Source organism: Pyrgilauda ruficollis, unplaced genomic scaffold (assembly GCF_017590135.1).
Source record: "Pyrgilauda ruficollis isolate IOZ18807 unplaced genomic scaffold, ASM1759013v1 scaffold96, whole genome shotgun sequence".
NCBI lineage: Eukaryota > Metazoa > Chordata > Aves > Passeriformes > Passeridae > Pyrgilauda > Pyrgilauda ruficollis.
Genome location: NW_024531710.1, coordinates 230,754 through 256,093, shown reverse-complemented (window position 1 = coordinate 256,093; position 25,340 = coordinate 230,754). Strand labels below are relative to the sequence as shown.

Here is a 25,340-nt window from a genome sequence, read left to right as displayed (position 1 = left end):
GATGGATATGATGGAGGGAGAGAGGGGACAGGTGTGTGACAGGTGTGACACAGGTGTGTGTGACAGGTGTGTGACAGGTGTGTGACACAGGTGTGACAGGTGTGTGCCAGGTGTGTGTGACGGGTGTGTGACAGGTGTGTGACAGGTGTGTGACACAGGTGTGACAGGTGTGTGACAGGTGTGTGACACGGGTGTGACAGGTGTGTGACAGGTGTGTGACACAGGTGTGACAGCTGCCGGAGGGCCCCTGGCGCGGGCACTGCGCATGCGCACAGCGCGGCTCCCACGCCGTCTCTATGGCCCCGCCGGCGGCCGGAGCGCCGCGCGGGGGGCGGGACCGGAAGTGGCGTCACGCCTAGCGTCTGTGAGGCGGAGGGGCCGCGGTGAGGCGGGAGCGGCGGCGGCGGGTGAGGGCCACGGCGGCACGGCCCGGCGGTCCCGAGGGGGCGGGCTGGGTGCCACAGTGCCTTCCCGGGGGGCTGGGGCTCTGCTGGACTGCCGTGAGGCGCGGTGGCGGCGCCAGGCCCTGCCCGGCCCGAGCGGGCCGTGGTGGGGAGGTGGGGCCGGGGGAGGCACGGGGCGGGAGGCCTGTGGGGCGGCTGTGGTTTACAAGGGGTTAAACTGTGTTTGAGTCCCGTGCTTGCTCGAGGTTGCTGTGTTTACATTTGGGGGGCCATGTTTGCCTGTGGGGGGCCCCTGTTTCTATATGAAGCTCCCTGTGTTTACCTATGGGGGCCCTGTGTTTATCTCTGTGGGGGGCTGTGTTTGCTTCTGGGGGCGTCTTGTGTTTTGGGGGGACCCTGTGTTTATCCATGGGGGTTCCCTGTGTTTTTCCATGGGATATCCTAGTGCTTATTTTTGGGGGTTCCCTGTGTTCATCCAAAGAAGGCTCCCTGTGTTTATCCATGGGGGTGTTCCCTTGTTTATTTTTGGGGGGTTCCCTGTGTTTATCCATGGGAGGGGTCTGTGTTTATTTTTGGGGGTTCCCTGTGTTTATCTGGAGGGGGGTTCCCTGTGTTTATCCATGGGGTTCCCCTCTGTTTATCCATGAGGGGTTCCCTGTGTTTATCCATGGGATATCCCTGTGTTTATTTTTTGGGAGGTTCCCTGTGTTTATTTTTGGGGTGTTCCCCGTGTTTATCCATTGGAGGGGGGTGGTCTGTGTTTATTTTTGGGGGTTCCCCGTGTTTAGCCATGGGAGGGGTCTATGTTTATTTTTGGGGGTTTCCATGTGTTTATCCATGGGAAGGGTCTGTGTTTATTTTTGGGGGTTCCCTGTGTTTTTCCATGGGGTTTCCTGTGTTTATCCATGGGGGTTCCCCTCTCTTTATCCATGAAGGGCTCCCTGTGTTTATCCATGGGATATCCCTGTGTTTATTTTTGGGGGTTCCCCGTGTTTATACATGGGGTATCCCTGTGTTTATTTTTTGGGAGCTTCCCTGTGTTTAGTTTTGGGGGGTTCCCCGTATTCATCCACTGGGGGGGGGGGGGTCTGTGTTTATTTTTGGGGGTTCCCCATGTTTAGCCGTGGGAGGGGTCTGTGTTTATTTTTGGGGGGGTCCCTGTGTTTATCCATGGGATATCCCTGTGTTTATTTTTGGGGGTTCCCTGTGTTTATCCATGGGATATCCCTGTATTTATTTTGGGAGGTTCCCTGTGTTTATTTTTGGGGATTCCCCGTGTTTATCCATGGGAGGGTTCTCTGTTTATCCATGGGATTCCCCATGTTTATCCATGAGGGTTCCCTGAGTTCATACATGGGAGGTGTCTGTGTTTATTTTTGGGGGGTCCCCTGTGTTTATCCGTGGGGAGTTCCCTCTGTTTATCCATGAAGGGTTCCCTGTGTTTATCCATGGGATATCCCTGTATTTGTTTTTGGGGGTTCCCTGTGTTTATTTTTGGGGGTTCCCCATGTTTATCCATGGGGGATCCCCCTTTTCACCTTGGGGGTTCCCCTTTTTACCTTGTGTGGCCCCTGTGTTTACCTGTGGGGCTGTGGTTGTTCCACTTAGTTACAATATTTACCATATTTACCATATTTACAATATTTGGGATCCCTGTGTTTTCCTGTGGGGTTCCCTATATTTTCCTGCAGGGACACAGCCACCCCCCAATCCAACCCAGGATAGTTTCATTTCTATTTGCACTCAAACACAGATTTATTGTTGGGTGGTTTTCTGCTAAAAGGAGGCTCTTGTTGTTCAGAAGGATCCCTGTAAGGTGATGATGTGTGCTGAGCTCCTTCCCATGTTTCCTAAGGGAGATTAAAAAGAAAACAGGAAATGGAATGAAGCTTTAGCTTTCCTGTGGATACCCAGGGATGTGTTATCTGTGTTTTGAGGGTCAGCCATCTCCTTGGAATGCAGGCATTCTCATCGTGGGTTAACATCAACACACAGCCACAGGAAGGAGAGGAGCCTGCTCCTGAGGAATTTATGGCTTTGTGACCAAATTTAATGTTTTCTTCCCTTTGAAGCATCCCCTGTTTTCAGCCTGTGAAACCTGGGGGAAGTGAGATTTTTTTTTTTTTTCCTCACCCAGGTTTTTTCTTTCCCCTTGCATCTTTTTCCATGAGGCTCAGCTTGCAGAGACTCCAGCTGCCTCTTCCAGAAATGTGATTTTTACATGGAAGTTGATCTCCCTGGGCTGTCTCCTGTGTTTCTTTGTGCTGCTCACAGTAAATATCAAACATTCTCCCTCTTTGATTGCAGCATGAAAGGCAAATCTATGCATTTAGGAGCTTGTCATGTCTCCTGTTCTCTGTGATGCTCGTGAGCCTGTCACTGCGAAATCTGGGATCAAAGGAGCTCTTTAGCTGCTTCCAGCAGTGTTGGAAACATCTGTCTAAACAAATTGGAGTTTTTCCTCCCTGCTTCTGACAGAACTCGAGTGCTGGGAAGCAGAGCAACTATTTTTTAATTCATTTATCTAATTGTGGCAGTGATGCTGATGCTGCCTTTGCTGCTTTTCTCCTGCATTCCAATTTTTGGGGATTTCCCCTCCTTTTTTGTGTTTCTCTGTTGGTTAGGGTTCCCCTCCTGCCCTGTATCTCTGTTCCCTGAAAGATTTTGCTTTTCATTTGCATGTGCAGAGATCAATCCTGAAAATTCACAGGAGCTGTTCTGCCCCGGTGTCCATCTGCCAAAACCAGGGAAGTGAAGAGAAATTCCCAGTTTGGAATCACAGGGAATGTTGCCTTTATCCCAGACTGGAAATGAAATCTGGGAAGTGAAGAGAAATTCCCAGTTTGGAATCACAGGGAGTGTTGCCTTTATCCCAGCCTGGAAATGAAATCAGGGAAGTGAAGAGAAATTCCCAGTTTGAAATCACAGGGAATGTTGCCTTTTTCCCAGCCTGGAAATGAAACTTGAGATGATTTTAGTTAGGAGGTGATATAAGAGCAGATCTTTATTTGAAGGCCTTCAGGGTCTTTTGTGAGTGTCTTTTTTATATCACCTCCTTACTAAAGTTATCTGGAATTTCATTTCCAGCTTGGGAAAAGGCAATATCCACCAAAGAAAAGGAGAATATCCACAGGCAGGACGAAACACTTAAATATTTATTTTGGATTTTGAATTCAGCCAGTCAAACAGAGATCTGCAGATCCTTATTTGAAGGCCTTCAGGGGCTTTTGTGAACATCTTCTATCACCTCCTTACTAAAATTATCTGGAGTTTCATTTCCTGACTGGGGAAAAGGCAACAGGAGAATATCCACAGGCAGGATGGAACACTGAATATTCCTTTTGGATTTTGAATTCAGACAGACAGTCCCCAGTCAGACAAAGATCTGCAGACCTTTCTTTGAAGGTCTCCAGGGGCTTTTGTGGACACCTTTCTTATAGAGCAGGTCTTTATTTGTAGCCCTTTAGGGGCTTTTGTGATCATCTTTCTTATATCACCTCCTTACTAAAATTGTCTCAAGTTTCATTTCCAGCTTGGGAAGAGGCAACAGGAGAGTATCCACAGGCAGGACAAAACACTAAATATTTCTTCTGGGTTTTGAATTCAGCCAGTCAAACAAAGATCTGTGGATCTTTATTTGAAGCCCTTCAGGGGCTTTTGTGAACATCTTACATTACCTCCTTACTAAAATTAACTGGAGTTTCGTTTCCAGGTTGGAAAGAGAATATCCACAAGGCAGGACAAAACACTAAATATTTCTTTTGGATTTTGAATTCAGCTGGTCAAGCAAAGATCTGCAGATCTTTATTTGTAGGCCTTCAGGGACTTTTGTGAACATCTTATATTACCTCCTTACTAAAATTGAATCTCGAGTTTCATTTCTAGCTTGTGAAAATGGCAAAAGGAAAATATCCACAAGGCAGGACGAAACACTGAATATTTCTTTTGGATCTTGAAATCAGCTGGTCAGACAAAAATCTGCCAAACAATGGGGAAGGCAAAGCCCCAAAATCAATATTTATGATTTATTGTAAATTATTTTGTATTATCCTGGGATTTACACACTGCCTGGGATGGTTGGGATGTCATTTCCTCCCCACCAAGGAGAGAGGAGCCAGCAGAGCCTGGCAGGGCTCCGGGGCAGCGGGTGCTGATTCAGGTTGTGCCTTTGTGCATCTCGTTGCAGCGGCTCTGTGCCAGAACCATGGCCACGGACTGGCTGGGCAGCATCGTGTCCATTAACTGTGGGGAGAGCCTGGGAGTGTACCAGGGCAGGGTGTCTGCTGTGGATCAGGTCAGCCAGACCATCTCCCTCACGCGGCCCTTCCACAACGGCGTCAAATGCCTCGTGCCAGAGGTCACCTTCAGGTGAGTGCCTGCCTTGCCCCCACTCTGGGCTCTTGGTTTGGAAAGTCTGCTGAGGAAGGCAGGAGCCTCTCCTAGAGTGGGAAATGTAAACCCTCTCCCTCTGAATTGTTATAATTTTGGAAATTAAGGGGCTCTCTGGCAAAGATATGGGAGTAGGAATAACAGTTCTTTATTAGGAAAAAAAGAAATGCAGTAGTACAAAACAACCCTGCCAGAGTCAGAGCAGGAGCTGACCCCCTGTGGGTCAGGGTGGTGCCATCCCATGGTTGAGTTCGAGGGTCTCAAGACGAGGGAAGAGATGAGAATCTTGACTCCATGTTTCAGAAGGCTGATTTATTATTATATTACGATATTATATTTAAATGCTATACTAAAACTATACTAAAAAGAGTAGAGAGAAAGGATCCTTCAGAAGGTAGGAAAGGGAAAGGAAAGGGAAAGGAAAGGAAAGGAAAAAACAAAAGCTTGTGACTGCTCACAGCCTCAACACAGGTGGCTGCCATTGGTCACCAAGCAAAAACAATTTCACACACTGGGTAAACAATTCTATAAATCATATTCCAAAGCAACAAAACATGGAGAGGCTGAAGCTTCCCAGATTCTCAGGAGAAAAGATCCTGGCAAAAGGATTTTTCATAAAATATGTCTGTGACACCATTCCATGGTGGCTGAGCCCTCCTGCAGTGCCAGCTCTGGTTCTGCTGGAGCAGGGATCCTGCACTATTTTAATTTAGGGATGGGGTAACTGAGAGGAGTTTTAAAAACTTTTATTTTTAGCTTTATGAGAAGGATGAGATAATACAGATATCATCATTTATGCTATTACAATTAGAAGTCAAGCTATTTCTTAATTGTTGCCATAGTTTTGCAAGAGAGACATTTAGGGAAGTGATGCAAAGCATTCACCAGCACAAAAAATGAACATTTTTCTTTCTACCCTGTGAAGGTTTTAGGCTGCTTTAGCCTTCTCCTGATCGTGTCTCCCAGCAGGGAGTGAGTGCAGGGGATTGGCCACACTGAGCCCAGCACACTCCTCAGAGCTGGGAAATCCCAAATTGTGGCATCTCAGACTGGTGACCCAAACCCACTGAAATTGTAAACCACTAGAAGTGGTTCTTGGTTTATTAATTTTTTGTTCTACTGTGTTCTAGATGTTTTAATGCAAATCATTTAAAATTACTCATTGTAAGTTTTACTATATTTTTATAATATATATTACTATAGTATAATATTTTTAGATATAAATATATTTGTAAATTTAAAAATAATTAATGTATTATCTATAATAGATAAACTATATCTAAATATATGAAATATATTATATATACATTTATAAGAAATATGTGTAATTTTATTTATAATATTATATATTATATAAAATGTACTTCTGAAATTATTAATAGATATCAATCTATAATATATATATAAATCTATAATATATAATATGGTATAATATATAAAAATAGATATGTATTTAATGTATGTTAAGTATTTTCTATTTGAATATATTATATATGATAAATATATATATTTTCATTTATAATTTTTATTAATCTATATTTTATTTCTTTATCTTGCTAGGATTTTGATTTCTGTTGTGTTGTAGCAGAGGGGCTGAGGTGCTTTTTCCCAGCTTTGCTCGGCAGTTGTGTCCCACCCGTTCCTGCTAACCCTGTGCTTCAGAGCCATGAGTAGGAATCACTCCTCGGTGCCGTTCTCCTGTTCCCTGAAGTGTTGTACTTAAGGCTCTGAGTCACTCCTTTTTCAGTAGCACTGACTCCACAAAGTCAGCACTCGGAATTTATTTTTTCCCCTTGGATTTTGAAGAGAGGCACTGGTGGCAGACAGGGGATGGGTGGAAGTCTCTCTGCTTTCACATCCCCCTTGGACAAATGCTGAGTTGAAGCTGAAGAGCCTAATTCCTGACTTCTGCCTTGCAATCAGTGCAAATGGAGGGCTTTAGAATCACTCCTTTGTTGTCTTTTGGCTGGTGCCCAGTGCTAGATTAGTTTTCTTTATCCTTTTTTCTTTGGAAATGGGAAGTATCCTCCTTGTCTGAGCATGAACAGCTCTGATCTGAGGGTAGCTTTCTGCAGAAATGGATTAAAAGTAATAGTAGCCTCAGGGCTGAGAGCAATTAATTAGCTGGGAACTGTTAAATTAATGCAGATTTCTGCAAAGCTCTGGGCCAGTTGCTTCCATTTTTTGCTTGACTGATTCCTGTTTCAGCTGCAGAACCTTTCAAACAAAATCCAGGTGCAGTGCAGGCATACTGAAGTGGTTATTTTGAAGATTTGCTATTTCAGCTGAACATTTTGATGTTTGCGTATGTTTGAGCATTAAAATCTTTTTATTCCCCGTTTTAATTGATGGTGACATCAGAACAATCCCATTGGACACCGATGTTTTTCCTCAGGAGGGTTTTTCCTGCCAGGGTGTGTGCTAAATTCCTGCTGTTCTCGTGCTGTTTTTAGGGCAGGTGACATCACTGAGCTGAAGATCCTGGAGATCCCGGGGCCGGGGGACAGCAGGCAATGCGGGGACTCGCAGCACATGGACACGGCCATGCCAGGGGTGGGCTGCCAGGTGGGGCCCAGCCAGAACGGCACTGGCAAGGTGCTGAAGAAACCCATGTCCAGCAGTGCCCCACAGAACATCCCCAGGAGGACAGACATGAAGAGCCAGGACATTGTCATCTCACCACAGCAGCAGTGCTCCAAGAGCTACATGGATCGACACATGGAAACGCTGAGCCAGTCCAAAGGCTTCCGGCGGAGGCACAACTCCTGTGAGTGTGGGGCTGTCCTGCTCCAGCATCTTCCCTTTGCCACCAGGCTTTGCTGGGAGCTTCCCCTGGCCCACCTGGGGGTCATTTTGAAATAAAGTATATTTCTGAGCCCACCTGAAAGGTGGTTGTAGTCAGGTGAGGGTTGTCTTGGTTTGGAAATTGGTCTCTTGTTCCTGACAGAATGAGAGGACACAGTCTTAAATTTTGGTTGGATGTTAGGAAAAGGTTTTTTACTGAAAGAGGGATAAAGTACTGGATTTGTCTGCCTGGAGAGGTGATGGAGTCACCATCCCTGGATGTGTTTAAAACAAGACTGGATGTGGCACTCAGTGCTGTAGTCTAGTTGAGGTGGTGTTAGGGCATGGCTTGGACTCAATGATCTTAAAGGTCTCTTCCATCTTAGTGATTCTGTCTGTGCAGAAAATGTCTAATGCCAGTTCCAAAGATTTCCTCATTTTGCTATCTTTCCTGTTTGAAGATTGCCCAGCTTCCAGCCTTTTCCTCTGAAAGGAGCTGCTACAAACTGCAATATGGTCCTCAAGTGGGAGGAAAACACCGTGGGTTGTAGCAGCTCAGTGTTGTGTTTGCAGGAATCCTCCAGGAAAAGTGAAAGAAACATGCAGTGAGACTTTCCCCCACTGTTTTGTCTTTCATGATTTTAAGACTTCCTGAGGCAGCAGTGAGAGTTCAGGATTAATGGCTTTTTTTCCTGCTTAATTTAACCTCTTGCTTTTTAAATCTCCCCAAGCTTTTCTACTTAAGGCTTCTATACCCATAACCTATTACAACATCACCCTGTACATAATTACAAATGGGTTTTGGCTGTGTCGTTAAAAATATGAATTAATGAGGGTGATGTAAAATTAGAGCATCCCTTGTTTTTATTTCTCTTGATAAAATCTTCAAAATTGGGCCAAAACTGGCTTTGTTCACTTTTTTCCTCAAAGCCCCCTGAGCTGTCTTCCTTTCCTGACTCTCATAATCTATTTCCTGAGATTTCAGTGAACATCCAGCATATTTCCATGACTAATTGTTGAAGCCTTGGTGTGCATCCAGAGTAATTCCATGATTTCATTTTCTTGCAAAAGAAACAAACCAAGGTGGGCCAGGCCAGTGAAACAGCTGTAAGGCTGTGGTTTTCAGGAGAAATTCCTAGTCCTCTGGAAGTCTTTCTCCCTTACCAGCAACTGGGATATTTTTACCCCTTCCAGGATGTGTGGTAGATTTGGGGTGAGCAGAGTTAGGACTTGTCAGCTTCAGCCCACAAACAGCTCGGGTTTACATGAGCACAGCAGGTGACTTTTACAGACTTTGAGGCAGGTTGAGCGAGGTCCTAGGTGTTGGCTTGGGTTCATTTTGGAATACAGGAGGTAGAGAAGGGATGTCTTACCCTGTAAAATGTGTATTTGGAGAGTGGGGTGAGTGATATGTGAGTTTTAGGAGGGGGATGGAATTGGGCCTGGCTTTGTGCAGGAGTGCAGGACTGAGATGTCATCCAGAGCTTGGGTCCTACAGCTGAAAGTTGACCTCTTGTTGGCCTCTAGCGTGCCAAGTGAGGGCCAGAATTCCCCTTTGGAGCCGTGGTGTGACAGGAATCAATAAACACCAAACACCAGCGCAGGTTTCCCAACAATGGCTCTGCTGCCGTGCTGGCACCGGGCTCGTGGTGCCAGGGCTGCCAGCAAAGCCTCCCACAGGGATCTCTCAGGAAGGCAGCCAGCTCGCTGGAGACTTTGTTTGCTTGTGTGCTGTACGTGAAAGGGTTGTTATTCCTCAGAAACAAAAAAAAAGCCCGGGAAGGATTGTTTGTCTTGTGAGGGAGGTGCTTTTGTGTGTGCCAGCTTGGAGTGGAGCTCTCCTCATGCAAGGCAGAGCACTGGAAGCTGTGATCCAGAAGCAGCTGGAATAGGAGATCTGCCTTTCTGCAGCCTGGCTTTGCTTTCCTCCCCTTGCCCTTTTTTTGCCTCTTTTCTTTTCCCTGAGCAGAACCAGCTGTCATTTTTTCCTGTCTAAAAGGCGATGCTTGAAGAGGAACAGCTCCTAACTTTTCTCCCAGCTCCTTGGAGGCCTGTGCCACATTCTGTGTGCCTTGTTAGGGGGCTGTGGGGCAGCCAGGGCAGAGCTGGGTGGGTCAGCAGCATTGCAGAGCTCAGGATGGGTCAGGGAGCTGCCCACCACATTTTGATGAGGTGGGCTCCTGGCTTCCATTCTTTGTGGCTGCAGGGAGCTTTGCAGCCATTGTTCTCCAGCTTTTCTGGTGCAGCTTCATTCCATCAGCATTCTGTGCCTACATCAGCTGCTCCTGTCCCACTGGACAGCCACTCTGAGTTCTGGGGCAGCTGAGGGGAGTGTGGAGCTGTTTGCAGAGGATGTGGCAGGAGCAGTCTGAGCTGGCCAAACTCTTGCCACTGACACGAGCAGCAGGCTGGCTTTGCCTTTGTGGCAGTGCAGGCTCCAGCTTGTCCACCTGAACCCTGAGAGTCCCTTGGCTCCTGCTTGAGCTGCAGTTCCTGAACGTTGGGAGAACTGGGGCCTGTTGTGTTTGCATTCCTCGTTTTCCTCCTTTGGAGCAGCAGCTGTGTGCTCTGCCAGCAGTGGCAGTTTAGTTCCAAACCAAATCCTGTCCAGCTTTGTGTCACCTTTGGTTTGGGAGCCCTTTGTCTGGGACAGAGTGGAAGTTGGTACCAAAAGCTTTCAAAACCATGCACATAAATGAGTGGTTGCAGTGTGCCTACTGAAATTCTCCTTCCTGGCAAGCCTTACCCTTTCCTCTCTCCTAAATCCTGTTTTATCACCACAGTGCTGGAATTTTGCTGTCTGTTCTTCCAAGAGAAAAGGTGCATTATCATTTGAGAAGGATGTCTGGGATTTTTTTCTTAATGGGAAATGGTTATTCTGCAAGGCCTGGCAGACTTAGGATCTTGCTGTGGTGACTGGGAAAGCTTTCAGGTTAGTTATTAACCAGTTCTGGAGAAAAAGCAAGCCCCACTGTCTGAAATAAATTCTTGCTGGGGCAATGCATCTCTGACTGAAAATAAACCAGGTACACATCCTCAGGAAATCACATTTCAGCATGACTGGAGTTGGACATGCTGAAACTGGACTTGTAAGGGGACAGGAAGGGTGCTGGTGGAGTTTGTGCCTGCTGCAAATCTTTTGGGATGTTTGAAAGTCTCCTTGGATGGCATGAAATTCTTTGTTTCTGTGTTATCAAACCGATTCTCTCAAACTCATTTGTATAAATCCGTCACAAAAGGGATTATCTTAAACAGCAGGAAATGTTAGTAGAGCAAGAGCTCTGGCTTGATAACTTACTCCATCTGTTGGACACTGTAGGTGATTGTTATAACTACAGGAATTGGGCTGAAATATTTTCTAGTATTTGAAGATGTAACACTGGGAAGGACAAACAGAATAACGTTATCTGGACCTGAAGGACAAAGGATGGAATGGGCAAGTAAAGGATATGTTGAGCTCATAATTGTATATTTGCATCAGTTCTTCATCTCCAGCTCTAAGGAGGAGACTTTCATCAGTCTCACTCCAGAGAATTTGAGCTTTCCCAATGACTTGTGGTTGGAAAGAAGTGTATTCCAAAACACCAGGTAATGGGTGAGGAGGAGAGTGAAACAGGAATGGGGCAATGGACTGTGTGTCATATCACAGAAATTACATCAAGGTTGAGGAAAAAGAGATCTTTTCTATTCAGGGTTTGTAGTTCTCCCTTAAAAATCATTAACAGGGAAGGAAACACCTACAGTGGTTTCTGAAATTTAGGGGAATTCCAGAGAAGGGCTTGGGTCACACACCTGCCTGAACATGGGAAAACTCCTAGGTCACAGCTGGTTACCTTGCCACTGGTGTGGCACTGGGATTAAATAAAACCTGGAGAAACACCTCTTTTGCTGCTGTGGGCAAGCCTGTTTTTCTAACCTGGCTGGTGGAGGGAAGTCCCTGAAAGTCTCTTTGCTGATGCTCTATTTTCTGTTGGTGTTCTATTTTCTATCTGATGTTCTATTTCCTGCTGGCTTAGCTGAGCCTAAGTAGTGCCAGCTCCAGGGCTGAGCTCCATGGTGAGCACCCCTTGGGTGAGGGGACTGTAAGCAGGAGCTCCCCTCTGCCACAAGAAGTGCCTTTTTCCCTTTTAGGACACACTCCCACCTTGCTTTTCTTTTGGCTTAGGGTCATCCAGCAGCCGCCACCCGAACCAGGTGACCCCGAAGAAGAGCGGCCTGAAGAATGGGCAGATGAAGAGCAAGGATGATGAATGCTTTGGGGATGACATTGATGAAATCCCAGACACCGATTTCGATTTTGAGGGCAACCTGGCCCTTTTTGACAAGGCAGCTGTGTTTGAAGAGATCGAGACTTACGAGAGGAGGAGCGGCACCCGCTCCCGAGGGACCCCCAACGAGAAACCCGCCCGCTACCGGCACGACGAGAACATCCTGGAGTCGGAGCCCATCGTCTACAGGAGGATTGTGGTACCCCAGAACCCCAACAAGGAGTTCTGCACGGGTATGTTCCTCATAAGGACCCAAACTGCTGCTTTTGGGGGCACACACCGTGCATTTTTGCTGTGAGGGGTCAGCTTGATGTGGCCCAAGCAAGGCTGGATTTGTGTGTCCACACACAGCCTTTCTTTGCAGTGTTTCTGAGAGAAATACTCAGAGAGGGCAGCAAAGTAAGTGTTGCTCCAGCAGAGAGCAAAGCTGATGGTTGGGAACTGAGTAAGAGGTGTTTGAATCCTTGCTTTGATTTCAGTAGCCTGGGGAACCCTCCGGAGAGGGACAGAGGGATGGGCTCAGGATTTGTGCTTTCGTGGTTGCAGGAGATTTCCTGTGCTTCTGGCACTCCTTGGGCTGTAGTTCTCCATTTCTGTGGGGATTTAAATATAGTTCATGTAAAAAGGACTTATGGCACATTTAGTCCAAATTCCAGGTAACTTTAGTCTCCTTGGGATATCTTGCCTTTGATTTTAAGCACTTGGAAAATGTGGGAGTGAAGGAAATTTGGCATTTTAGGAGTGTTTCTTTTCCACATCAGAAAGAAATCAGATGTCAACTCTTCTTGCAGGGACTCAAACCAACTGATATTCTGGTAGCCTGAGCAGAAGTGTGAGCAGCTCCTTGGGCTGTCATTCGTCCTCTGCCTGGGAATTCCATCTGGGGTGTGAAACGCTTCAGGGGAGGAAGCTGATGGATTTGTAATGATCTGCTGCTTTTCAGTTTTGAAAAGTCTCTTTTTTTAATGGTTCTGGTGTATAACAATGTCCTAGTTCTCCATTTCTGTCATTCCTCTTCCTAGTGTCCCATCCTGCTCTTGGGTGAGAGGAAAACACCGTGGGTTGTAGCAGCTCAGTGTTGTGTTTGCAGGAATCCTCCAGGAAAAGTGAAAGAAACATGCAGTGAGACTTTCCCCCACTGCTTTGTCTTTCATGATTTTAAGACTTCCTGAGGCAGCAGTGAGAGTTCAGGATTAATGGCTTTTTTTCCTGCTTAATTTAACCTCTTGCTTTTTAAATCTCCCCAAGCTTTCAGCATCTCTCTGTGGAAGAAGCCACACTGATGACCTCTGTGCTGTGTGAACAAGCACCTCTCCATTTGCTGTGTGGTTTCTTGTCTATCTTGTGGGGTTTTTCAAATTTCATACTTGTCAATCCATCTTCCAGCTGGCTTGTTTGAGAGGAGACAGGGCCTCTGTGGATGTCTAGTTTGAAACAAAAGCTAAGCCACTGTTGGCAGCCAGTCTGAGCAGGATGGCTGATAGGGGATTCTAGCAGCAGAATTCCTGGGAGGAAAACCACCATGCACTGAGCAGCAGTGAGTAAATTCAGGGTTGGAAACCCAATCCTGTTTGCTGCTCTCCCAATCCCTTTGTTTAGCAGCTGGAAGGAGGATGCTGAGCTGTAGGCAGCCTGCCTCTCAGTGGCTCAAAGAGCAGCTGGTGATTAAATGAGTGCCAGGAGCCCCAAAAGCCTTTTTGGTTTTGGATGTGTCTGTGGCAGGATTCTCCCTGCAGAGTTTTTTCTGGTTTCCTAAGGGAAGCTCTCCTTGCAAAAAGCACTTCCTAGTTATGACAAAGCACTTCTTTCTCTTGTTTTTTTTTTTTTCCACCCTGGGCCAGTCTGAGAGATGATTGTGTTAATAGAGACAGTGAGACAGTGATTCTGACTGAGACAGTGATTCTCTGTCTGCTGCAACAGCACAAAACTGATGCTGGAGATTGGCAGGGAGTTCATATCCAGCTCTTGGCACTTTGGGATCCCTGTCTCTGGATCCCTGCCTGCTTTTTGATGCCGTGGAGGATGCTACAGAGGTAAAACCAAACTGCTGATGTCAGTTTTGAGTCAGTCTTTTGAGTTCCCCAAAAGGCTCACCTGCAGGACTTCCAGCCTGGGATTTTATTGCTGACTGAAAGAACTTGGTGTGTGTGGGATAAACACTTCATTCCACTGGGATGCTTTTCTGAGAGCTGGTTTTGTGTGGAGCTAGGCTGTCAAGTAAAACACTTCTAAAACAACCCTGTGTTTTACAAGTGAGCAGGGAATGAAGAAGGTGGGAATCTGGTCCAAGCCAAAGTGAAAACCTGGAGCTAATAGAACTTAGCAGGTGATTGTAACTGAGCTAAGTCCATCTCTGGGACTCCACATGTGAATCCCTCCTAAATACATCATTAGTCTTCACTGGTGGTTTGGGCTGGCTGCTGTTGATCTGTCTCTTTATTTACTGGGAAATGCAACTGTTTGGCAAAAACTGCCTCCCTGGAAAGGCTGTTCCTTGCATAAGGTGTGAGCTGCCTTTTTCTACTTGCAGAGAATTTAAATGTGTGTTGTCTCTGTTTCTCCTGTTGGCACTAAAACTCCTGTGTTTGAACATCTCTGTGTTTTGGGAGCAGGTCCTCAGCAGAGCCAACATTGTGCAGGAGTGTTGGAGCTCAGAGGAGTTTGCAGGAGGGTCTGTTCTTCAAACAAGCCTTTCCTTCACAATGAGGAGGTGCAGGCGCAGGCAGAGCTTTGTGCCAGGATCAGAGGCTGGGTGTGCCCTGAGGGTGATGCCCACAGTGTGGCTTTTCCTTTGGAAAGGATTTTTCTTTCCCTGTCCTTGACTGACTTTTCTCCTCTTTTAGCTCTTCTGTGGCTGGATGTGAATATTGAATGTGTGAAGTATTCTGGGCTGCTTTGAGGAGAGAGAAAACTTTCACTCTCCTCAATTTTGCTTCAGCAGCAAACAGTGGGCCTGGGGCAGAGTCCCTTTGTCCCTCTGACAGTTTTTTTGCTCAGTTGGAGGGAATTGTGCACTAATGCTGGGAGAGGCTCACACTGGAAGGTCAGCCAGAACTCTGGTGGGATTTGCTGTAATTAAAAACAACGATGATTAACAAAAGCAGCCCTTAAAGTTATGTTGTTTGAGGGGCAGTAAATGTGTTTGGCTGAGTCTGCAGGCAGGTGGTTCCAGCTTTATCACCAGCAGAAGGCAGCAGGGAATGTATCCTGTGCCTGGTGTGGACAAGAGCTCCAGACTGTCACACTGTGAGGCTCTGGACCTGGAGTTGGGACCTGGCATTACTCATTGCCAAAGGAAAGAACTGATGATGTCAGGACAGCTTGCAGGAGGTGCTGAGTCCAGTTCTGCCTGAGCCATTGCCTGGATTTATTTTAGCAGAGAACTGGAACTAGAGAGCTGCTGAAATGGCCAAGGGAAATATGGGATCCAGCCTCTTGAGTTCCTCTAGTGTCAACCTTTTTCCCTGCCACTGCAAGCTTGGGAAGCATTTGGGCATCCCAGCAGCATTACAGGGCTAGTCTGGGGAAAAACTCCTAATTCTTTAACTTCTGCAGAGTTAACTCAGCTCTTCTGCTGCCTTGGGATGTTTTTATCAACCCAGTGTCACTCTGCATGTCACAAAACCATTCAGTCTATATTTGCCTTGTGTTTTGTTTTTGTTTTTTTTTTCCCAGGCAGCTGTAAAATACATTTATTTAATATTAAAAGGCCTGGGCTAATTTATTTTATTGCCTTCATTAGCAAACAATAAAGGTGCCCTGTCCAACCCAAACATAATTAAAGTTGGCAGAGCTTCAGTTTTGTGGCAGTGGTGTTATTGTTAGTGGCTTTACTCTGCCAGAGTTTATTTAACTCCCTGGGCTTGCTTTTGATGAGCCAGTCTGACTGGTTGGACCTTGCGTGAGGGCAGAGAAGGGAAGTTCTCCTGGCATTTCAGCTGCTCCTGAGAGGCAGCAATTAGGACAGGCTGGCGTGCTAAATGCCACTCCATCAGTGCCTCGTGTTAACCCCCTGGTGCCAGCCAGCCCATGGCAAAGGCAGTTTTCCTGAAGCTGCTGGCTGAGGGAAGGATGTGCAGAGGACACGAGATCTGTGCTGAGCTGGGTGCACACAGGGTGGAGATTGTCTGGTTTGTCCTTCTACTTCAGGGACTTGGTGCCGCATTTGAGCAGGGGATTCGTGGGTGCTTCTGATGGAGCAAAAGTAGAGATTGGGATCTCCCTCTTGTGGGGTCAGCAATGACGCTGGGAGAGACCCCAACCTCGGGTCACTCATTGCAAACCTTCCCTGGAGCTTGAAAAAAGCCAGCAGTGGCAGAGCTGTGACTGACAGTGTGGCATGGGGCAGCTGGGTGACCCACGGGGCAGGCGGTGACCCACGGGACAGCTGGGTCACCCATGGGGCAGGTGGTGACCCACAGGACAGGTGGTGACTGCTGCAGGCATGGGGCAGGTGGATGACCCATGGGACAGGCGGTGACCGCTGTGGGCACAGGGCAGGTGGGTGACCCAGGGGCAGGCGGTGACCGCTGTGGGCACAGGGCAGGTGGGTGACCCAGGGGCAGGCGGTGACCACTGTGGGCACAGGGCAGGTGGGTGACCCATGGGACAGGCGGTGACCGCATTGGGCACAGGGCAGGGCATGGCACGGGGCAGGTGGGTGACCGTGACCGCTGCGGGCACAGGGCAGGGTTGTTCCTGCAGGGCTCAGGCTCTTATCAGCACTCAGGCATGGCTGATAACAGCCTGCTGGCCTGCCCTGGCAGCCAGGGTGACCCCGTGGGCAGTGGTGGCACACGTGGAGCCCTCTCTGTGTGCAAGGCCTGGCTGCTGAGGCCAGGGATGAGCTCCAGGGGGGCTCAGCAGTGTCCCCTCTGCTGCTTTTGCTGTCCCCCTGCAGGGACATCTCTGGGTTCACCTCTGGTGGAAAACATGGGGTTGTTTTTTCTGTTGTTTTGTGGGGTTTTTTTTTGCTCTTGGGTTTTTGTTTGTTTGTTTTGGGGGGGTTGGGTTTTTTCGTTGTTTTTTTTTGTTTCTTAGGGGTTTTTTGGGGTTCTTTGGTGGTTTTTTGTTTTGTTGGGGTTTTTTTGTTTTTTGGGAGTTTTTTGTGTTTATTTTTGTTTGATTGGTTGGTTTGTTTTTGGGTTTTTTTTGTTTTTTGAGGGTTGTTTTGGGGTTTTTTTGGGGTTTCTTTTTGGGGGGGCTTTGTTGTTTCTTTGTGGGTTTTTGTGTGGTTTTGGTTTTTTGTTTGGGTTTTTTTTTGTTGTTTTTTTTTGTTATGGTTGGGTCGGGATTAAATGTGTAGAGATGGTATTTTGTGGTGTTTGGACTCAGATGTTTATTAATTTTTATCTATATTACAGTCTTACAAGCTGTGAGTTCTACAGCATTTCATTAACAAGTTAGAAAATGGCTCTGTATCTGTCTCTACAAGGTCTTTTAAGGAAAAACTAATTTAGAAATTACACTTAAATTATTGTTACTTTTAACTAATTACTTGTGTCTTGTAATGTGGACTTTTCAATTATACAATACTACTTAAACTTGTGAAGGACTAATCACTGCCTTAAAACTTCTATCTTAGCTCATCTATATTACTATATTTTAAAACTTTAAACTGTAAGTTTTTTACTATGTGATATTACACACTTCTATTTAAACTACATACTTATAATCTCAGTGTTTATCAATTAATTTTGGAAGCTTTTTCTATGGCTTCAGCTCAAACGTAGTGTTCTCTTGAGGGTCTGTGTCTTTCAATGCAGAAAATCCAAAATTCTCAGCATGAAGGGTTCCAACACCCCAGGATGTGCAAAACCTCCCATTTCTGCTGGAGCTTGACTGGATGTCTTGGTTTGAAAAGCCAGGTGTCTGCTAAGGAAGGCAGGAGCCTCCCCTGGAAAGGAAAATGTAAATCCTCTCTGAATTGTTATAATTTTGAAATTAAGGGGCTCTCAGGATTGTGCAGGAGATAAAGAACACTGCCCAATAAACAGAAGATAATAGAATACACCTCTAACAGTTGATAATAGAATACACACCCCAGGCACATCTCACAACCCATGACACTGGGGCACCCTGGGGGCATACAGCAGCACAAATAATTCCTCACAGCCCAAATCCACACTGTTCTTGTCATGTGGCCCTTGGCTGTGAGAGCTGGTTCTTGTGTTTGCTGTGTGCAGGGGAGCCCAGCCACGAGGGACGGCTGCGTTTGCTCCTGGGGTGGGTGCATGAGGGCTGCCTGTGCCCCTTGGAGCATTTCCACCAGCCCTGTCACATTCCCACAGCTCTTTCCCAGCAGCACAGGCAGCCCCAGCCCTGCTGGGCTACCAGGAGCACTCAGTGGGCCACTGTCACCCCCAGTGCAGAGACAGAGGGAGCAGGGGGAGTGTGATGGTGACCCAGGGCTGCTGTGCACTGGGCAAGGTGGGAGGAGAGATGCTGATGGCGAGACTGAGCTCACACTTTTTGAGCTGATGTTTTCTCTAGCAGGCATGGATTTAATCCTCAGCCTTTTTGCTCCATGGTGCATCTCCTCTGCCTGTCTCAGAGTGGGAGCTGGCTGCTGCACTCAGCTGGCATTCCTGGGAAGAGCTGAGAGCTTCTTGTGCTCCAGCTCTGATGCCATCCCATAAGGGGATGGCACAGGTTGTCCAGAGAAGCTGTGCCTGTCCCTACATCCCTGGAAGTGTCCCAGGCCAGGCTGGGACAGTTCTCAGCACTTCACAAAACCTCTCTTGTTGCTCTTGTCTGGATCCAAATGCTGGAGCATTTCCCAGCTCGCTAGCCCAGGCTCTCCAGAGCACCTGGGAGGTGTTTTTCTGCAGAGTTTATCCTCTGAGCATTTCCCTGCTGCCCCTGTGTGCTGTGATCCAGCTATTGGGTCTGGAGAAGTTCTTCTGGCACCTACCAGCAAGTGTGGGATTGCTTGTTTTGCTGTGATCTTGGGATTTTGGTGTCAGGAAGCATAAAACATCCAGGCTTTTTTTGGTACTTCACAGCTGCTCTTCTGACTTTCACAGTGCCCAGGAGCACTTTATGGTGGGTTAAAGCACTGTTGGCCTGGATACCATTAAGAAAAAACTTAATATTCCATCTGTAAGTCCCAAAGGCTTTCTCAGCCCTTGTGTTACTAAAATTTCCCACAGAACTTTTGTGGAAATGTTATTTTAAGCCAGCACTTGTGTTTAGCTGTCTCTGCCTCACTGAGGATAATTTGGATTCGTTTGGTGGCTTGGGAAGGAACGTGGGTGAACAGTTAATGAACTTTTTCACTGCCACTGTTTTGAGGTGTCTGACTGTCCCCATTTGTGTCTCCCTCCCCTGTCTGTGCCCCCCAGACTCGGGGCTGGTGGTCCCCAGCGTGTCCTACGAGCTGCACAAGAAGCTGCTGGCGGTGGCCGAGAAGCACGGGCTGACCCTGGAGAGGAGGCTGGAGATGACAGGGGTGTGTGCCAGCCAGATGGCCCTGAGCCTCCTGGGGGGGCCCAACAGGTACAGCTGGGGCCTCTGGGGGGAGGGAAGGGGCTGACAGGACCCTCTCAGCTCACTGCTGCCACTTTTGGCTCTTGGCTCACAGACAAAGCCCTGCTGAGGTTTTCCTTCCCCCTCACTGGGAGTTGTTTGGGGAGCTGAGCTTTGCACAGGTGCTGCCTGAGGTGGATGGAGCCACTGCAGAATGTGTGATGAGCTCCTTTCTGCACAGAAAGGAACCTTCCCTTTGCTGATTTGGCACATTACAATTTCACTGTCAATAAAGGCAGCCTGTGAAAGCAGCGCTGCGTGGATTTTAGTGAGGCTAACTCAGCTCTTCAGGCATCTGCAGCTCACCTGAGCACATCCTGCTCTTTGGGAGGGCTCTTTGCAGCAGCTTTGGAGTGCACTCAGTGCCTTTTGCTGACTCCTGAAGAGCTCTGTTCCCTCCCTCTGCTTCTGTGGCTGTTGCTGTGGGCAGGAACTGCACCTGTGTTTTTGTGCTGTTGATAGCTGTTCCAGATTATTTGCTATCAAAAAGAAAATTAACCCTTCAATCTCCATCTGCTTACTCAGGAGTGCTTTACCAGCACCTGATCACTTACTCAGGAGTGCTTTACCAGCACCTGATCACTTACTCAGAAGTGCTTTACCAGCACCTGATCACTTGATGGAGAGCACTGAGTGATGGCACACAGGCAGCTAAAATTCCTGCTGCAAACCCTCATGGCTTCCCCTGGTACCTTCCAGTCCAGTTGAACTTTATTGTGCAGTTAATGAAGCTTAGGGAGTAGAGATAATTTTTCTTCTTTTTTAATTGTGACTCCTCTGATGGGGAAACTCACCTCAAATTTTTAGCTTTCTTCTGCAATCTTCGGAACCTTGTGCTCTCAGCTGTGGGTGCAGGGAAGGGGAAGAGAAGGCTGGAACAACCTTCAGGTATCTGAAGTGGCCTATAAGGAAGTCAGAGAGGGTTCATCAGGAATTTAAAGAGGGGAAATTTAGGTTAAATATGTGGAAGGAATTCTTTACTGTGAGAGTGCTGAGGGCCTAGCAGAGCTGTGGCTGCTCCATCCCTGGGAGTGTCCATGGCCAGGCTGGACAGAACTTGGAGCAGCCTGGGATAGTGGAAGGTGTCCCTGCCCCATGAAAGACCTTTAGGGTCCCTTCCACCCAAACAAGTCTGAGCTTCTCTGAACCTGCAGGCGGAGCAGCATCAGCACCACAAAAGGATGTGGGCTGCTTTGGAGAGCGGTGGCAGATTTGCAGAACACATGGCAATTTGCATCTTACTGGGTTTTTTAAAAGTTGTTGGTTTTTTTTCTCATGCAGGAAGAAGATAAGAGACTTTGGGGTTTGCTCACAGTCCCTTTTTTTTTGCCTGTGTTTCAGACTGAACCCCAAGAACGTGCACCAGCGGCCCACGGTGGCGCTGCTCTGCGGCCCCCACGTGAAGGGGGCGCAGGGCATCAGCTGCGGGCGGCACCTCTCCAACCACGACGTGCACGTCATCCTCTTCCTCCCCAACTTCGTCAAGATGCTGGAGTCCATCACCAACGAGCTCAACCTCTTCAGCAAGACACAGGGCCAGCAGGTGTCCAGCGTCAAAGGTCAGTGGCCAAGCAGGGCTGGCTTCTGCTGGGGGAGCAGAGCTGGCTTCTCAAGGGCTGCCTTCTCCAGGGGGAGCTGGGCTGGCTTCTCCTGGCAGAGCAGCACTGGCTTCTCCAGGGGAAGCCAGGCTGACTTCTCCTGGCAGAGCAGCACTGGCTTCTCCAGGGGAAGCTGGGCTGGCTTCTCTAGAGGTGGTTTCTGCAGGGGGAGCAGAGCTGGCTTCTGCAGGGAGAGTAGGGCTGGCTCCTCCAGGGAGCAAAGCTGGCTTCTGCCCGCTGCCCTGGCACCATCTAGTGGCACTGCCAAGCCTGGGTGGCTGCCCAGAGGCTGCAGGGACGGCAGGCACTCAGAGCCTCGACACAGGAGCGCTTGTGCTGCCACAGATGTTTCCGGTGGGAAGAGGTCAGGAAGAGCTGCTGTATGGAGCTGTTCTGGTAGGATAAGGGGCTGCCTTGTTCAGCATGTTGGAGCTGGGAGGGAATGAGTGTCCAGCTGCTGCTGCAAAGCAGGAGCCAGCTCTGCTGAGCCACTTGCAACAGCTGTCAGGATTCCCATCTCAGTATTCCCTAGAATAAACAGTTCCTGGGAGAGTGCTGGCTTCTGCTTGGCACCTCACCACTTGTTTTCCAAGCTGCTTCATTTGAACTTCTGGGGAGAAACAAAGCTGGGAGTTAGGGCTGTGCTGTGCTGACAGAGCTACTTGTCTATGTGAAAATATTGTAAAACATTGGAACAGTTTGCCCAAAGCAGCTGTGGCTGCCCCTGGATCCCTGGAAGTGTCCCAGGCCAGGCTGGATGGGGCTTGAAGCACCCTGGGACACTGGAACGTCCCTCCCCATGGCAGGGGGTAGGATCAGATGAACTCTAAGGTCCATTCCAACCCAAACCATTCTATGGTTTTGCACGAAGGACTTTATGTTCCATCAGGTGAGGGGAATGCAGTACAGGTGAGAGAATGCAGCAGGTGAGGGAATGCAGCAGGAGTGGTGCAGTACAGGTAAGAGAATGCAGCAGGAGTGGTGCAGAGCAGGTGAGGGAATGCAGCAGGAGTGGTGCAGTACAGGTGAGAGAATGCAGCAGTTCTCAGCCGTGTCTGTGTTTCTTGCAGACCTCCCAGACACCCCGGTTGACTTAGTGATCAACTGCCTGGATTGTCACGAGAATGCCTTCCTGAGAGACCAGCCTTGGTACAAAGCAGTGGTGGACTGGGCCAACCAGAACCGTGCCCCCGTGCTGAGCATAGACCCCCCCATCAGCGAGATGGAGCTGGGCATCGACGCCAAGTGGTCGCTGGCCCTGGGGCTGCCGCTGCCGCTGGGCGAGCGCGCCGGCCGCGTCTACCTCTGTGACATTGGCATTCCCCAGAAGGTCTTTCAGGAGGTGGGCATCAACTACCACTCACCCTTTGGCTCCAAATTTGTCATCCCCCTGCACTCCACTTAGAGCCCGTGCAGCACTCTGGCTCTGAAGGGAGAGAGGAGGAGCTCTGTGAAAGCCAAGCTGTGCGCTGGATCCCGGCTGGTCGACTCTGGTGACGCCTTAAAGAAAAGAAAAAAGGATGTGAAGTTCTGGAGGGTTTGCCTTCTGGAAGAAACGCTGTGTATTTAAAAAGAAAAAATGGAATAATCATAAAATGAGATGAAAAAAAACCAACAAACAGAAAATGAGGAGGAGGAGGAGGAAGCGAATTGTTCCTGCAAAGCTGTTTTCATTCTCTCCTGCTGTGGAATGAAGGAGCGTGCAGGACCATGGTGTCTGTCCCCTGCTGCTGCCCAGCCCTGGCTGGCACATGGTACAAATAAGGCTGGTTTGGAGCTTTGAGATGTGTTTCGAGTCCTTCTGGTTGACTATTCCCAGCAAGGACATCCTGGTGGGAGCAGCATCCCTTGATTGTGTAGAAATCCCTTGTGTCGAGGGAAAATCTTGTTTGGTTCCCATGTTGGTTCTGACTGCCCCATCCCTGTTTTGTGTTCTGGAAGGCAGTTGTAGCTCCCTCTGCTTCCCAGCCCGTCCAGCCCCTCACAGAGAGGGTTCCCTGTTTGGAGAGCTTGTGTCAGGAGCCAGGGGCTCCCACATGCTCTGGGAGCACTGATGTCCTTCCTCAGCTAGGCCTTACTGCTTATGTACTGTTGGCTTTTCTTTGTTCGCTTCGTGGCCAAAGCCCACCTCTGTGGGGTGGAGGCCTGGTATGGAAAAGAACTTTTCCAGCCTCCTCATGGCATTTGGGATTGTTTTCTTTTGTTCTTTCTCTGCGCTGGCCTGGTGAGTGGCTGCTCCAGGGCTGGGGGAATGGAGCAGGGCAGGGCAGGTTGCTCTGGGGTTGTTGGGTGCTGTGTGATGCAGGTGATGTTCAGGGTAAGCTCCCCTGTCCTTCCAGCATCCCTGCTACATTTGGTATTGTTTGGGAAGTAGCTCATGGATCTGTTCGTTCCCCTTGGAATCAAAGCCTGTGTGTGGGGTGGGCTTGGCCTGGGGAGGGCTTTGGTTCCTGTCTGCTGGCAGGAGAGGGTGTGGTGGGAGCTGCTGTGCTCCTGGAGGGCTGTGGAATTCCCTGGGCGGGATTTCCATCAGAAATCTGCCCTGCTGTCCTGTGCCTGGCCAGAAATGTTGAATTATCCTTTCCTGTGTTCCTTTTGCTGGCCTGGGTGCAGTGCCCGGAGCAGGCACGAGCAGAGGAGCCACCAGCTTGCTGGTTTGGCATCAGCTCGGGCACCCACCCTGCTGGCTCTGTGTGCCCCCAGAGCCGAGCCAGGGAGCTGCTCCTCGGGAGGAGCTGGGAACATGGGCAGTGCTGGGAGCTCTGCTGCTCCTCTCACACTTCACCCATCCCCAGGGCTCCTGCAGGCTCCTCCACCTCGCCCAGCCCTGCTCTGGCACCGGGGAGAGCTCTGGGTGCTGCCTCTGTTCCCAGGAGCTGGATCCCTTGTGGGGCTGAAGCACAGGGACCAGTCCAGTGTGGGACCAGTCCCACAGACCCGCTTGTGCCCCACGCTGGGGCTTTAGTCAGGCACTCATCTTTCCTTCCCTCTGTTAGAACCAAGGCCAGGGCTGCCAGAGGAGGAGGGAAGAGCCTTCCCTGCTCGGAGGAAGCGATTACTGGGTCTAGCCTGGGAGTGTGGAGGGCCCAGGAGGCTGCTGAGCCCCGGGCTCACCCCGAGGTCTGGCCCCTGCACGTTGCCATATCTACCTCAGCAGGGCCAGGGGCTGTGCCCTGGCTGGCTGCAGCCCTGCTTCCCCTCAGCTGCTCTGGGACTCTGCTGCCTGGGGGCTGTGCCCTCCGTCCTGGGCACAGGGCCACGTGTGCCCCACGGTTCAGCCCCAGCTGCGGTGGCACCGACCAGGCTGTGCTTCTGACTGGGACAGCACTGGTTACTCACAACACAAACACAAGGTTTCCCTCTGCCTTTTTTGGTTTTTTGGCTGTTTCCTTGGATCTTCACCCGGGAGCAGCAGCAGGTTAAAAGGTTGTTGCTGTAGTCAGTGTTAGCTTTAGTCCTCTTCCTTTCACTCTCTTTGCTCAAGACACTCAGTAGGAGACTTGCTGTTTCAATTTCTGCTTTCTGCAGGTTTTTCCTGCCCTTTCTGGGTTTGGCTGTTGAACTGTAGCTTGTACACACAGACCAGGAGCAGGGCAGGGACAGTCCAGGGTGTAGCTGCCCTGCCTGGAAGGCACTGGGGCAGGTGATGGTGTTTTTGCAGGGATGGAGCTCTGGGAAGCACCAAGACCCCGGTTGTTGCCAGCCTTGAAATGCTTCCCCACGTTGAACTATAAAAATAAAGTGAACGGTGTTGCACAACAGGGGGGTTCAGCCCCTGGTGTAGGGAACAGGATTCCCAAATCTGTGCAGGGTTCAGGGCACAGCAGGCAGCGTGGGGCTGTGCTCACTGCCTGCAACATTTGTGTGTTTGGCTGTACTTCCCCTCACTGCAGCTGTTTCTTGGCTTCACGCACCTGGAAAGTGAGGTACCAGCTCTTCTGGAGCACTCAGAGACCCCCCATGATGCCAGAGTTAATTCCAAGAGCAGAGCACTGTGGTAGCTGTGTTTGGGATAGTTCCTACCCCCACCTGCCCCAGCAGCACAGCAGCTGCCCCTGGGTGCTGCTCTGGGCCCACTCTGGTGACAGGTGACGATCACTGCGCGTGGCACTGCTTGGTGACCCCATTTGTGACCTGATGTTTGTAACGACCAATTCCTGCCGCTGCGGGGGACCACGCCCTGAAATAAAGTGCAACTCTTCATGTGTGCTATTGTGTGCAGATGTTTATTTGTCTGCTCTCCTTCTAGAACCTTCTGCTGCCAGGCCAGACACCGGGCCACTCTCCCCCCACTGATTCCAGGTGATTTTTCACCATCTCCCTCTTCCTTTGCACAAGAGGCAAAGCTGGGCCAATGCAACCCTATACCC

General features: G+C 49.0%; 1 protein-coding gene across 4 annotated transcripts in view; it reads left to right on the top strand.

Moving 5' to 3' along the window:
- EDC3 (enhancer of mRNA decapping 3) overlaps positions 1 to 25,179 on the top strand; it is a 25,964-nt gene extending 785 nt beyond the window's left edge. The window contains exons 1-7 of one of the 4 annotated variants that reach the window (XM_041489710.1): positions 384 to 407; positions 4,591 to 4,772; positions 7,247 to 7,560; positions 11,743 to 12,078; positions 19,189 to 19,342; positions 20,714 to 20,931; positions 22,041 to 25,179. In XM_041489710.1, the coding sequence (XP_041345644.1) occupies positions 4,609 to 4,772; positions 7,247 to 7,560; positions 11,743 to 12,078; positions 19,189 to 19,342; positions 20,714 to 20,931; positions 22,041 to 22,375 (1,521 nt within the window). In that variant the 5' untranslated portion in view covers positions 384 to 407; positions 4,591 to 4,608 and the 3' untranslated portion in view covers positions 22,376 to 25,179. Of the gene's footprint in view, positions 1 to 383; positions 408 to 1,627; positions 2,678 to 4,590; positions 4,773 to 7,246; positions 7,561 to 11,742; positions 12,079 to 19,188; positions 19,343 to 20,713; positions 20,932 to 22,040 lie in introns of those variants that run through there. The other 3 variants (XM_041489707.1, XM_041489709.1, XM_041489708.1) reach the window with 3 other exon arrangements.
- The last annotated feature ends 161 nt before the right edge of the window (positions 25,180 to 25,340 follow it).